Source organism: Nicrophorus vespilloides, unplaced genomic scaffold, assembly GCF_001412225.1.
Source record: "Nicrophorus vespilloides isolate i.1.1-1 unplaced genomic scaffold, Nicve_v1.0, whole genome shotgun sequence".
Lineage (NCBI taxonomy): Eukaryota > Metazoa > Arthropoda > Insecta > Coleoptera > Silphidae > Nicrophorus > Nicrophorus vespilloides.
In genome coordinates, this window is record NW_017098910.1 from 237042 (window position 1) to 249303 (window position 12262).

The 12262-nt window shown below is 35.2% G+C and overlaps 3 protein-coding genes across 3 annotated transcripts; 1 reads left to right on the forward strand and 2 right to left on the reverse strand.

Moving 5' to 3' along the window:
* Positions 1 to 433: 433 nt before the first annotated feature.
* On the forward strand, positions 434 to 12186 carry LOC108563534 (5'-3' exoribonuclease 1). Its single transcript, XM_017922236.1, has 20 exons — positions 434 to 614; positions 695 to 1135; positions 1698 to 1862; positions 1919 to 2083; positions 2139 to 2259; positions 2318 to 2478; positions 2534 to 2668; positions 2723 to 2886; positions 2947 to 3139; positions 3194 to 3658; positions 3713 to 3876; positions 3932 to 4060; positions 4117 to 4393; positions 4456 to 4603; positions 4677 to 4977; positions 5036 to 5234; positions 9029 to 9335; positions 9394 to 9953; positions 10012 to 10398; positions 11473 to 12186. The coding sequence occupies exons 1-20, from the start codon at positions 540 to 542 to the stop codon at positions 11755 to 11757; spliced, it is 4842 nt and encodes a 1613-aa protein (XP_017777725.1). The 5' UTR covers positions 434 to 539; the 3' UTR covers positions 11758 to 12186.
* On the reverse strand, positions 5547 to 7351 carry LOC108563535 (sodium-dependent proline transporter-like). Its single transcript, XM_017922237.1, has one exon. The coding sequence runs from the start codon at positions 7312 to 7314 to the stop codon at positions 5593 to 5595; it is 1722 nt and encodes a 573-aa protein (XP_017777726.1). The 5' UTR covers positions 7315 to 7351; the 3' UTR covers positions 5547 to 5592.
* Positions 7433 to 8042, reverse strand: LOC108563538 (ribonuclease kappa-B). The gene has a single exon (XM_017922240.1). It carries the CDS (start codon positions 7938 to 7940, stop codon positions 7647 to 7649), a length of 294 nt encoding a protein of 97 aa, XP_017777729.1. The 5' UTR covers positions 7941 to 8042; the 3' UTR covers positions 7433 to 7646.
* Positions 12187 to 12262: the final 76 nt, after the last annotated feature.

The window sequence follows — 12262 nt, forward strand, 5'->3', positions numbered from 1 at the left end:
AATTATAATTTGGAGTGCCCCAAGGAAGTGCACTTGGTCTGTCCATAAATCGGAAATACCAATATGTTAAACTTTGAATTTAAAATGATTACGCCTTACATTGACAATGATCAAAGATGAGTCATAACTGACTTAATAAGCTTTATCTTTAAAACATAATTTGTTGATATATACTATACAATATTTATATAATTATAAATATTGTAAAATTTTGAAACATTCAATCTCGGAAAGTATAAAATACAACTTAATCCTTTAATTATTATATACATTTTTTTTATTATATTAAATTGATATATTTTCAACAAATCGCAACATTTATTAATAGATAAATTGCCAAAAATATTACAGAAAAATGCAACATGGTGCAATAAAAACTGCATATATATGAAGCGTATGTTATAACCTTTGTATTGTTGGTATGACTGTTTGACATAAAAATATTTCCAAAACATCTGTAACAGTCTTATTCAGTCTTATTGGATTTATAGTTTTATATAATAAATTCGCAATAATACAAAAGTAGATATAGAATAACAATGGGGGTCCCAAAATTTTTTCGCTACATTAGCGAACGATACCCATGCTTATTAGAAATTGTCAAGGAATATCAGGTAGCTAACCTAAGTTTTTTTTCTGCTATTTATTTATATCAGCAAATCAGGATGTACACAATAATTCAATCTTCTTTCAGATACCTGCCTTTGACAATTTGTATTTGGACATGAATGGTATAATACACATGTGCTCTCATCCAGATGACAATGATCCCCATTTTCGTATCACTGAGGAGAAAATTTTCCAGTCCATATTTCATTATATAGAAATATTGTTCAGCATGATTAAGCCACAGAAAGTATTTTTCATGGCTGTGGACGGTGTTGCTCCCAGAGCTAAAATGAATCAGCAGAGAGGCAGGAGATTTAGGACTGCAAAGGATGCTGAGAAGATGGAGAAAAAGGCACTAGAGAAAGGGGAAACATTACCAACAGAGTCCAGATTTGATTCCAATTGTATTACACCAGGCACTGTGTTTATGGCAAATCTTCAGGAGCAATTGAAATATTTTGTTATTAACAAAATCACTAATGACAACCTGTGGAGGAAGTGCAAGATAATTTTGTCTGGTCCAGAGGTAAATGTTATTTTAGTTTGAAGGGAATGCCAGCAAATTTGGGTGTCTTCATGGTGATGTCTCCTTTTAATATTTCATCATGTTTTATAAAATCTGGGATTACATGTGGATGGTAGTATTTTGTATCATTTCTATCAAATTCCACTAAGGGATCTATGAACCATCCATACTCATGATTTGTAGTGTCTGGCCAATCAAATTTAAATTTGGGACCTAACTCAGTTCTGTATCTGATTTGTTCCATCAAATTCTCGTCTATGTGCGATAACTCGTCACTATCGTGTTTGGAGTAAAACTTTGCAGTAATTGCCTTTTTATTGTAATTGTAACGATACGAATCGTAGATTTTATAGTATTTCTCATCCTTTTCGTAACGTTCTTTCAAGAACTTTTGCTTCAGCACATTCACTTTATCCATTTTACTTGAAATTTTATTTAAATCCTCAAATTCTATATAACTGTCATAAGCATGACAGGTATGCTTATGACATATTACTTACTGTTTTGTTTTAAATTGATTGCTTTAAATTGGAAAATACAATATTTTTACTTTTGATTTTAGACTCCTGGAGAAGGTGAACACAAAATTATGGATTACATTAGGTACATAAGGAGCCAACCGGGCTATGATCCAAATACAAGGCATTGTCTTTACGGCTTAGACGCCGATTTAATTATGTTAGGTTTATGTACACACGAACCGCACTTTTCGTTACTTAGAGAAGAGGTGAATTATTTATGGAATTTATTAAAATTTAGTAATATAATGTATTGTATATGTAGGTGCGATTTGGAAAGAGTTCGAATAGGCGCAAAGATGCTCCTGAGCAGACGACGTTTTTCCTGCTTCATCTTTCATTAATGAGAGAGTACTTAGAATTAGAGTTCAGTCAATTGAAAACCTCGTTGCCTTTTGATTTTAACATTGAAAACATTATTGATGATTGGGTAAGACAATTCTATGAGTTTTCATGGATAAATTTAATATTCAATTTATTTATAGGTATTGATGGGATTTCTAGTTGGAAACGATTTCATACCAAATCTGCCAAATCTTCACATCAATAAAGGCGCATTATCGACGCTCTATACTGCTTACATTAACGTTTTGCCCACCATGGATGGTATTTCTCATTAATTTTGTTTTTTGATGATATCTAACTTGAATATATTGTTTTGTAGGATACATAAATGAGTCGGGCCAATTAAATTTAGAAAGATTTGAGAAGTTTATGGCGGCACTTTGTACTATAGATATGGATCATTTCACAGAACAGTACACAGATTTGAAATTTTTTGAAAGCAAAACAGGGAGAAGACCAAATTTAAAAGAAAGAACTAGTGTAAGGAAAGGTGAATCTACAATTAATCACATTCAAACAATAATTTTTAATTTAGTATAAGCGTAAAGATTTGGAAGCGTGGAAACCCGACGAGGAAGATGAAAGTTTACAGTTCGAGGCAATCGAACCGGAACCGGAGAAACCGGTTAACAAAGATCTGGCTAATATGATCAAAGCTGTCGATGATATGGTGAGATACTGGTAAATGAGCAAATGCAATATTCTATGTTTACTTGTCTATTAGATGCTAGAAGACTCGCCGAACGGTGACACAGAGTTTGAGTTGGAAGAAGAGGATATCACGGAATCGAGTGTAATGTCGGAAGAGGAAGATTTATTTGATATGGAATTTAGGCAGCACAAGGAAGGCTATTACTTAAACAAATTGGCTTACGAAAAAGTCACTCCGTATGCATATTCACTTTTATTTTCTACTTTGATTTTTGTTTAAATTTGTTTATTTTACAGCGATGTCATGAGAAGTCAAGCGGAGGGATATGTTATTGCCGTCCAATGGAATTTAAACTATTATTACAATGGCGTTTGCTCTTGGGGATGGTACTATCCTCATCATTATTCGCCCTTCATATCTGACATCAAAGATTTTAAAGATCTTAAAATAGAATTTGATCTTGGCAAACCGTTTCAACCGTACGAACAGGTAATTTATTATTATCTAATAAATGTTCGTTTTTAATTGACATACTTGCTTTAGCTGTTAGCTGTACTACCATCTGCGAGCAAAAAACTTCTTCCAGAAAGCTATCATCGTTTAATGGTAGATACAGAATCCGATATAAAACACTATTATCCGGAAGATTTTGCCACTGACTTGAATGGTAAAAAACAAGACTGGGAGGCTGTAGTACTTATACCTTTCATTGAGGAAGACGTATTATTAAAGGCTATGGATCCGTGTAATAAGTTGTTAAGTGAACAAGAAATTAAGCGCAATACGCATGGTCCTATGTTGGTATTCGAGTATTCTCAATCTGACAATGGATCTTACGAAGCTCCGGAATATTTTCCAGTTATTATGAATCATCACGCATCTTGGAATTTATTAACCATTAATGATATTCGCGTGCCCAAAGAGAAATTAATCAAGGGAGCCTATCCTGGCGCCAAAATGGATGTATACTATCCAGGATTTCCGACACTGAAACATTTGAAATATTTTGTGAGTACCACGTTTATCTCGAAATCATTTCCATTATAAAATCGTTGCTTTTAGGGCAACTTGAGTAAAGCTAAAGTTAAGGTATTCGAGCAAAACAGCAGGGAGGAGAATATGGTAATTAAATTGGAGAACGAAATAACTGATTCCATTGATGTAGTTGCTGAAGAATTGCTGGGAAAAATAGTATTTGTAGGATGGCCACATTTGGTTGAAGCTAAGTGAGTTTTTGATAATGTTTTATTTATTTTCTCTTGCTACTTTGTACATTTTCAGGGTTGTAGCAGTATCTAACAAAGAGGCTAAATACAAGGCGAGCGATCTTCCTGGAAAATTTATAATCGAGCAACTTAATGGAAACATAGCCCAAAATTGGCAAGTCGACAAAAGTACTATAGTGGATCAGTAAGAACATCTAGTTTAATATTTTGTGTTTTTACTAATTCACCGTATCTTTGCAGTTATATGTACCGTTTAGGCATAAACGTGGGTAAAACTGATATTTTAGTCCATGTTACTGAAATGATCGGTAGACAATACGTTTTCACGAAAATTGGTCGTGTCAATGTTGAAAAGAAGTTTTCAACAAAGTGGTCGGTCTTTCCTTTACAAACTGTAATTAAAGATATATCAGTGCACGATGAATGCAACTCGACGTACGTTAATATAGACGATGTCTTCCCCATAGATTCGACATGCTTCATGATTGGTCAACAATACTATGGATCTATTGCAACGGTAAGTAGCAATTCCTGTGATAATATTTAACTTTACTTATTTCGCACGTAAATAATTTATAGGTCAAAAATAGTCAGGAATGTATAGGAAAAGGCAGAATAAAAATTTCGCTAAAAGCTACCAACGAACCTAACTTTAACAAAGCGTTGTCATTGGAAAAAAATATTAATGTTAAATACATGCCATTTTATACTGCCGCTAACAGAGTAGGTAATTTAACAGTCAAACGCCCAAGTTTTTAAAATATGCAAATATTCACGTCCGTTATTTTTTTTTTGCTTAGGTATTTCCAAATATCTGTTCACAAGAATCACTGGTACATTATTTGTGATTATGGGCTCTAAGAATTCTTGGTCGAAGGACGATGTGAGTAAAATCAATATTGGGCTTAATTTGAAGTTCAATAAGAAAAACGAAGAGGTTCCTGGCTATACGAAGAAGGAAAATACTTGGCTGTATTCTAATAAGGCCGTGGATCTAGTTAGAGAGTATACGCAAAAGTATCCGAAACTGTTTAAATTTTTGGCTGGCCATCCGAATGACGATGTCTACTTTGAAGCCGATCTATTCCCGGAGGATAAGGCGTAATGCATTTTCATAAATTTAATATTGCTTTATATTATTAATATTATTTGTTTATAGGACTGGTGCTACGGTTAAAGAAATCGCTGCATGGCTCAAGAAGCAGCACTACTATTCCATTGATCATAAAATATGCGGCAGTAGAACTCTGGAACCTGAAGTTGTTAAAGAGTTAGAGAAGATTGTCGACAAGTTTGTGGAGAAAGTGTATGAGGAAAAGAATATCCTGATGCAAGTCAAGCCGCATTTGTTATACAAGGTAAGTGTTTTAGTATTTTTTTCTAACCCTAAGTATAAACAACATCTCAGCGACTTATTCGAAATCGAACAAACAGAAAATTTGCGTATTTTTATGTATCCATATTAATACCTATATAAAAGTTAAATATGTTTAATTCATATTTTTCGAAAATGATGTACAGACGTCCCTGAATTTCCGTTACTTTATTTATTTATATTTTCTAGTCTAGTGTTCTTATATTACATAAATACTTTAATTTTCAATATTAATACAAATAGACTACTTAGCAATAAATAGTTCTATTTAAAATACCAAACAATGAATATAATATATTTATAATTTATTATACAGTGGCACAGGATGATAATTAATGACATTATGTATTATGAATTTCTCTGGTATATAGTTCTTGTCTATAGTTAAACTCTTCGCCTGGTGTTTCGTTGTTAAAAAAGTCTCGATCTTTCCGTATATCTGGATTCTTGTTACCCCAATCCGAGCAAGGCCGCATTAGTTTCTTGAATCCTTGTTCCCTATTCTTCACAATATAAACCAAGAAGTAAACAACCATCAAGAGCAGAATAGCAATAAGCAACAGGATGTGAACTATTGACATCCATATGGGTGGATTATATGCCACATAAGAGGTGATCCTTCTATACACGAATATCGCGCCGAGACATAGTAAATCGAAATACCAAATGTACCTTACGTAATCTGTCTTTTGGTTTAGCATGAAGTGTATGTCTTTGCAAAAGGTCGACGTTCCGTAGATGCAAAACACTGCGTAAAATTGTATAAGCGCCATCATTAAAACCAACTGATCTCTACAGATTTCCTCCAAGAATACAAACAAGGTACTTCCCAAATTCGTGTAGTAAATGAAATTCAGAAAGAATATAGTTACACAGATGAATGCAACGGATGTCTTTGGGTAAATCGCAGAAATCTTCCATTCCTCATTCAAATTTTCTAGCAACACCAAAACGATGAGCATTATAAACCGCAAACCAATTAGCAGTAGCATCGCGAAGTATAAGCAATTCCAAATGTGCGGATAGAACGGCCATCTCAGGAACGCCATTGGGATTTTGACGAAGAGCAGCGACGATTTGTGCTCGAACAACAGGTTCGCGTCGATATTCTCCCAAATGCAGTATCCGGAGAATGTTAAGTAAACGAAAAGCACGAAGAATACGTCTCTGGCGTTAGCAAACAGCGGCACAAACGTCGATACTTTGAATACGTTGTTGCGAAAGTTACTGTGCGATGAGATCGTTATCAAACCGCCCATTCCGATGCCCATGGAGTATAGATTTAAGCCAAACATTTCGAACCATAAGTTGTAATCTAAGAGCATTTCCAGTTTCGGCGTTAGGAACTTGCATAAGCCTTTCAGAGTGCCAGGGTAGAACATGGATGTAAACAGGAGCACATTCAAAAGCAGGAATGGAATGAACGTGAGGAAGTTGAGTAATCTTTGTATCGATGTCAATATTTTCGAGCAGCATACAAATACTGCAACAATTACGACGGCCGAGCATATTAGCAGATATATGTTCATCTGTTCGAAGCCATCTGATCCTTGCTTCAGTATCACCACGTTGTAGTAATGTTGCACGTTATTCTCGTAATCCGTGCAGTTTGAATAGGAATCAAAATTTTTCATGGTCGTCAAATTGAAACATTTCTGGGTCGCCCAAGACCCGCACGAGCTCCATGGTATTTCCTTGCTCATTGATTTAATTAGATACAATAGTACTTGAGACGTGATGTATGTGTTCAAAGTGGCTATGCATACCAAAATTAAACTTGTAGCATAGGCAACACCCTTCCAAGGTGGTACCATTCGCCATATACCCATATTACATCTATTCGTGTATTGTCCAATGCTTAGCTCTGCAAATACTAAAGGTATTGTAATTATTATATTTGTGAGCAGAAGTGGAAGTCCAGCAGCAGAGTTTCCATATTTGTAGAATACATTGGGGAGTGTCCACAGATTTGTTAATCCACAAGTCCAACATATCAATGCCAGACTGTACTCATTTATTGATGCCCATTCTTGAAATTTCACTTTGCGCGCTACTTTATTCATATTTCTTTGAAATTGTAAATTTTGAATGTTACTTTCTATCAATGTCATATCAATCAAGGATTCTTGATTAGTTTTTATAGGAATCATAAAAGGTAATTAGGAGAGAAACTCAATAAGATAATAACACATTATTGCATTTATTTCTTGCCTACAAATGAAATTGGCTGCTAAATAACTAAACGAGCACTGTTGATTGTTATTTTGCCAGTAACTTAATTTTTTTTTCTTTAAATAATACATGGAATGACAAGATCTATCTAATAAGTAAAATGCTTTACAGTATGATAAATTTAAAGGTACTATACATTATAAACAATACTTTATAATTTGTCTTATACACTGAGTGATGATCTGCTGTTGGCCCAGAATTGATGTCCCGAGATGGCCAAGGTTACCACATACAAGCAAGCAGCAATCCAGCAGTTATATGCGTTCTGGGTGTAAGCCACATCCACGTCGTTGTAGAATTCGGCAGGATCCTTGATTTCACCCTCAGGTAGTGGTAGATCTTCAGCCAAAGCCACAGAATGGATATAGTAGAAGACTCCCATAAGGGACAATTGGATGATGCCCCAAATGCTCATGATGAGCCCGCAAAGGGAAAGTTTAGGTCCACACACAGGCATTTTATCACTCCTCTCGGGTTTCCAACAAGAAAACTAGTAACAATATTATAACACACCTTCAATGCTGCAGCAAAATCATATGACTTCTATACTTCTGTCAGATGACAGTCGATTTTGCGATGTTGCCGTACATTCACGTGAATCTTGGCGGGTTTCGTACTTAAATATAAAATACATTTTAGAGAATTAACCGATACAAATATTAATTTTAGCAATATTATTTGTTTAATAATATGGTGGTATAAATATGTGGTATAAAAATGTAAAGCGTTACTAGAAAGTCAATTCAAAATATTCATCTGCGTATGGCAACATTGCAATTGAAGCGCATGATCACTGTATAATTTAATTAGACAGCAACAGGGCCGTATTACTTTTTTTTCTCTTAAATAAATATTGCATATATTTATTATATAATTGTGCTCCGATTAATCAAAATAATCAATACAGTACACATATACGGTTATTGAGCTTTGCATCCTATACGTCTGTAGATCTTAAAGTTACGAGGTATATTATCCACTTGATGTATTGTACTCCACCACCTGTATTGTAATGAAAACAATATTTGATGTTTTCCTCGTAAACAATATCTCAGCATGCTTATGAATGTTGGAAGCTTTATACGTTCTTGTTAAATATTTAATATGTTTATTTCTATTTATCGATCGGAATTATAACCTTTTTTTTGTGTATGCCACCTTATTATCCTTTTTTTCTGCATACTGATCTTTCAATGTTTCGTATATTTATATGTTATTTTAAGAATTATGAAACCACAACATTATGTACATTGCAGCTCGAATTTGTTCTCCATCAATCTCAAAGAATATTTTGGTTGGCTATGGATTTCGTCGAATTATTAAAGATTATGTTGTCATTTGTAATGTATTCTTCTCGATTGTGTTATTTTTGATGTTATTTACCGAAGTTGTTACAATTTTTACAATATGATTTATTTCATGTTGCACACATACACATACGTCTATCAGGTATATTGTATCTGATGAAAATAATTTATTATCCGGTTTCAAGTTTATTTGCATCGATTGGTCTTCGTAAATGCACGTGTGTTTCTTTAATTGCAGCCTGAATTTCAATCGGGCAGCTTGGAGGCAGATCCAACCACGACCTACGAGTTGTACGATCGCGTCGTAAATATAAGGGAGAGTTACACTGTTCCATTGGGTCACACCGGAACTGTGATTGCCATCCATAAACCAAAGTCGGATAAGCCGGAAGATTTCATGTACGATGTCATGTTCGATAAAGCTTTTGCTGGAGGAATGGCTTTGAACTGTTCCTCGAATAGAGGGTATCGTATGTCGAGGACTGCACTCATCAATAAGTCCCACGGTATGCGATACTTTGACGACAACTCCGGAAATAATTCAGGTAATTACAAACTGTTTTCCAAATGTAAATGCATATTTATACTAGTTTTAATTGACAGGAGTAGGTGTGCACCACCAGCAACATCAGCAGCAAAAGCAGCAAGCCGTTGGTTATCCAACTGGACCCAAGTTTCCGGATGCTTTCAGGTCAATGCAGCCGCAACCTCAACCACCCGTCTCCTATGGTCCTCCACAAAAACCTCAACCACCTGTCTCTTATGGTCCACCACAACCTCAACCACCCGTTTATCAGCCACAGCAACCTCAACCACCCGTTTATCAGCCACAACAACCTCAACCACCCGTCTATCCTCCGCCACCGCAAAACTCTGCATTTGTCAGTTGGAACGGGTATTACCAGCCACCGCTCGTCAACAACTTCATGAACTTTTGCGGAGCACCTCTGATGTTGCCTCCCAAATTCCAGCCGTCACAACAGCAGCAACATCTTAGCCCAATGATAAGACCTACCAGCACCGACACGAAACCGGACAACAAGAACAAGCAAAACGACTTGCAATCGTCCGAGTACTTGAAGAAGATGTTGAAAATAAAGGACAACGACCAGCAATCTGGTCCTAAGATCGATAATCCGTATTCTGTTCCAGATATACATGCTGTAAGTAATGATGCCGTTTTATAATATAATTATGTCATTAATTATTCCCACTTTATAGCAAGTGTCGGCCGCTATGCAGCAGTTGCCGAATATGTCGCATGCGAAACCTGTTGCCAAAAGCTACAGCTTGCAGTTGTTGTCGTATTATCAGTCGAAGGGGCTGGGATGTCCATATTACAAGTACTTCGACACTCCTACCGGAAAGAACTTTGTAGCGCAGCTTGTGCTGCCCTTCAATGGTGAACCAGTTTTCGGGGAAGCGGCTCCGTCGAGGGAACTCGCCTGTGAGAATGTCGCCAAGGCCGTGTTAAACAAGTTAAACAGTGGTGACCAAAGTGCACCGCATGCGGTTAATTTGCCTATGAAGTTTCCAACACCACCAAAGCAATGGTGTGAAACCCAAAACAGGAATTCTACCCACAAATCAGTTACTTACAAAAATCAGGTAATATATTAAAATCTATTATCATTATTCAAATATACAAGCTAGTTAACGGGATATGTTGTTTACAAATTGTTAAGTAAACAAATTGTTAGATATACAAATCATGTATTTCATATTAATCGTTTTATGATTCTTGTGGTTCATGTTTCATAAACTGTTTACCCACAGTTAGTGATTGATATTTGCTACTTCCATAGTATAAACATTTCTTCATGTTTACCATTCCAGTGCATATCATGTATTCAAGACTAAATCAATATATGCTATTTAAGTTTGTGCTACTGTCACGAGCTGCGGTAATGCATACTAGGATATAATACATAGACAGAAACATGCGCAACAATAGTACTATAGATACAGGGTGTCATAAAAGAACCATTATCATTTTATTACGACGCCATATTTTTTTTCTTATTGAGGTTATGTCAGTGTTCATTTGACAACCGTGTTAAGTTGATCATCATCTAATAATCATTATGGAACGTTTAACACTTCAACATCGTGTAATTGTGGTGAAAACCTATTATGAAAATGATTCGTCCGTTGTGCTAACGCAAAGAAAATTACGAGACGTCTTTGGTGCTGACCATGTGCCAAGTAAACCCACTATCCTTCGTATAATTAATAATTTTGAAACACTTTACACTGTCGCTGATCGGCCGAAGAGCGGTCGTCCACGAAGCGCACGATCGAATGAAAATATTGAATCCGTGAAAAGTAGTATCACCGAAAATCCAAATACCTCTGTGAGAAGTCTTTCACAAAAACTTGGTATAAATCGGCACGCCGTGTGGACAATATTGAAAAGTGATTTAGAAATGGTAATTGGGAGTCTATAATTTAAATTCAGCATCTTCATAAATGATTTTTGCAAGTCAAATACTTGGTTGGATGGATCTAAGGTTGCTGATTGAAAATAAGTCATTAAATATTTATATAATAATCAGTACAACTTCATTTAATTAAAGTTCTTTAGAAAGTTTTTTGTAATCTGTCTTCTTGGATTGTTATAGTTATATTTTGTATAAAACAAATTCGTTTGAGCTTATTTATTTCAATTAATATTTATTCCAGACTCGTAATAAGACTGAAGATGCCAAGTGCAACAAGTTTGTGCCGTTGCAGGCTGTGAGGAGACAGCCGAAACCCAGCCATTCGAACGATAATCAGAGTGCGAACAAGAAGGGCGGAAACGATAATCAAAGCGATTCGAGCAATGCCAAAGGTCAGTCACGTCCAGGGAAGAAAGAGAACGCGTCGAATCATCCCGGCAACGATTCGAAACCACGGAGACAGAGGAAGATGCGTATTGCAGCCAACTTCTCCGGACCATCGAATCCTCATCAATCGAATCAATAATACTGATGACAAATAAAATGCAAGAATGAAGCCGCGCTCGACGCACTAACAAATAAAAATAAATTAAGTTTATCAAAATTATATTTTTTAAAAGATTTTATTCGAGGATGTACGCGTATTTGAACACTGTTCAACAATATTTGTTGTTTTTACTGTATGTTTTTTTTTATATATTTAGTTTAACTTTTTGATTATAATTTGCAGAGGTTGTACATTTGTTCAAATTGCTTTTTTAATAAATAAACTGTAGATAGTCTGATTCATGATTAAGCATATATTTTATAATATTAGAAGATGTTTTTGAAAAGTTGATGAGAACGAGTGCGTGTATGAACATATTACAATTTCTCCATTATATTTGTCACACATTACATGTATTCAACGATAATTAAGGATAATAAAAAACAAACAAACAAGTTATTAGAAAAACTCGTGGTGTGTGTTATTAGCTCAATTCAGTTTTAATATTTTCGAGATTAGATTAGGTATAAGATCCGTGCAAATA

Bases quoted from the DNA above. Each gene is read 5' to 3' on its own strand.
- LOC108563535 (XM_017922237.1), bottom strand. From the start codon at position 7,314: ATGAATAAAGTAGCGCGCAAAGTGAAATTTCAAGAATGGGCATCAATA.
- LOC108563534 (XM_017922236.1), top strand. From the start codon at position 540: ATGGGGGTCCCAAAATTTTTTCGCTACATTAGCGAACGATACCCATGC. The intron at 4,604-4,676 runs GTAATTTAACAG...TTTTTTGCTTAG, and splicing joins TACTGCCGCTAACAGAGTAG to GTATTTCCAAATATCTGTTC. The intron at 4,978-5,035 runs GTAATGCATTTT...ATTTGTTTATAG, and splicing joins CTATTCCCGGAGGATAAGGC to GACTGGTGCTACGGTTAAAG.
- LOC108563538 (XM_017922240.1), bottom strand. From the start codon at position 7,940: ATGCCTGTGTGTGGACCTAAACTTTCCCTTTGCGGGCTCATCATGAGC.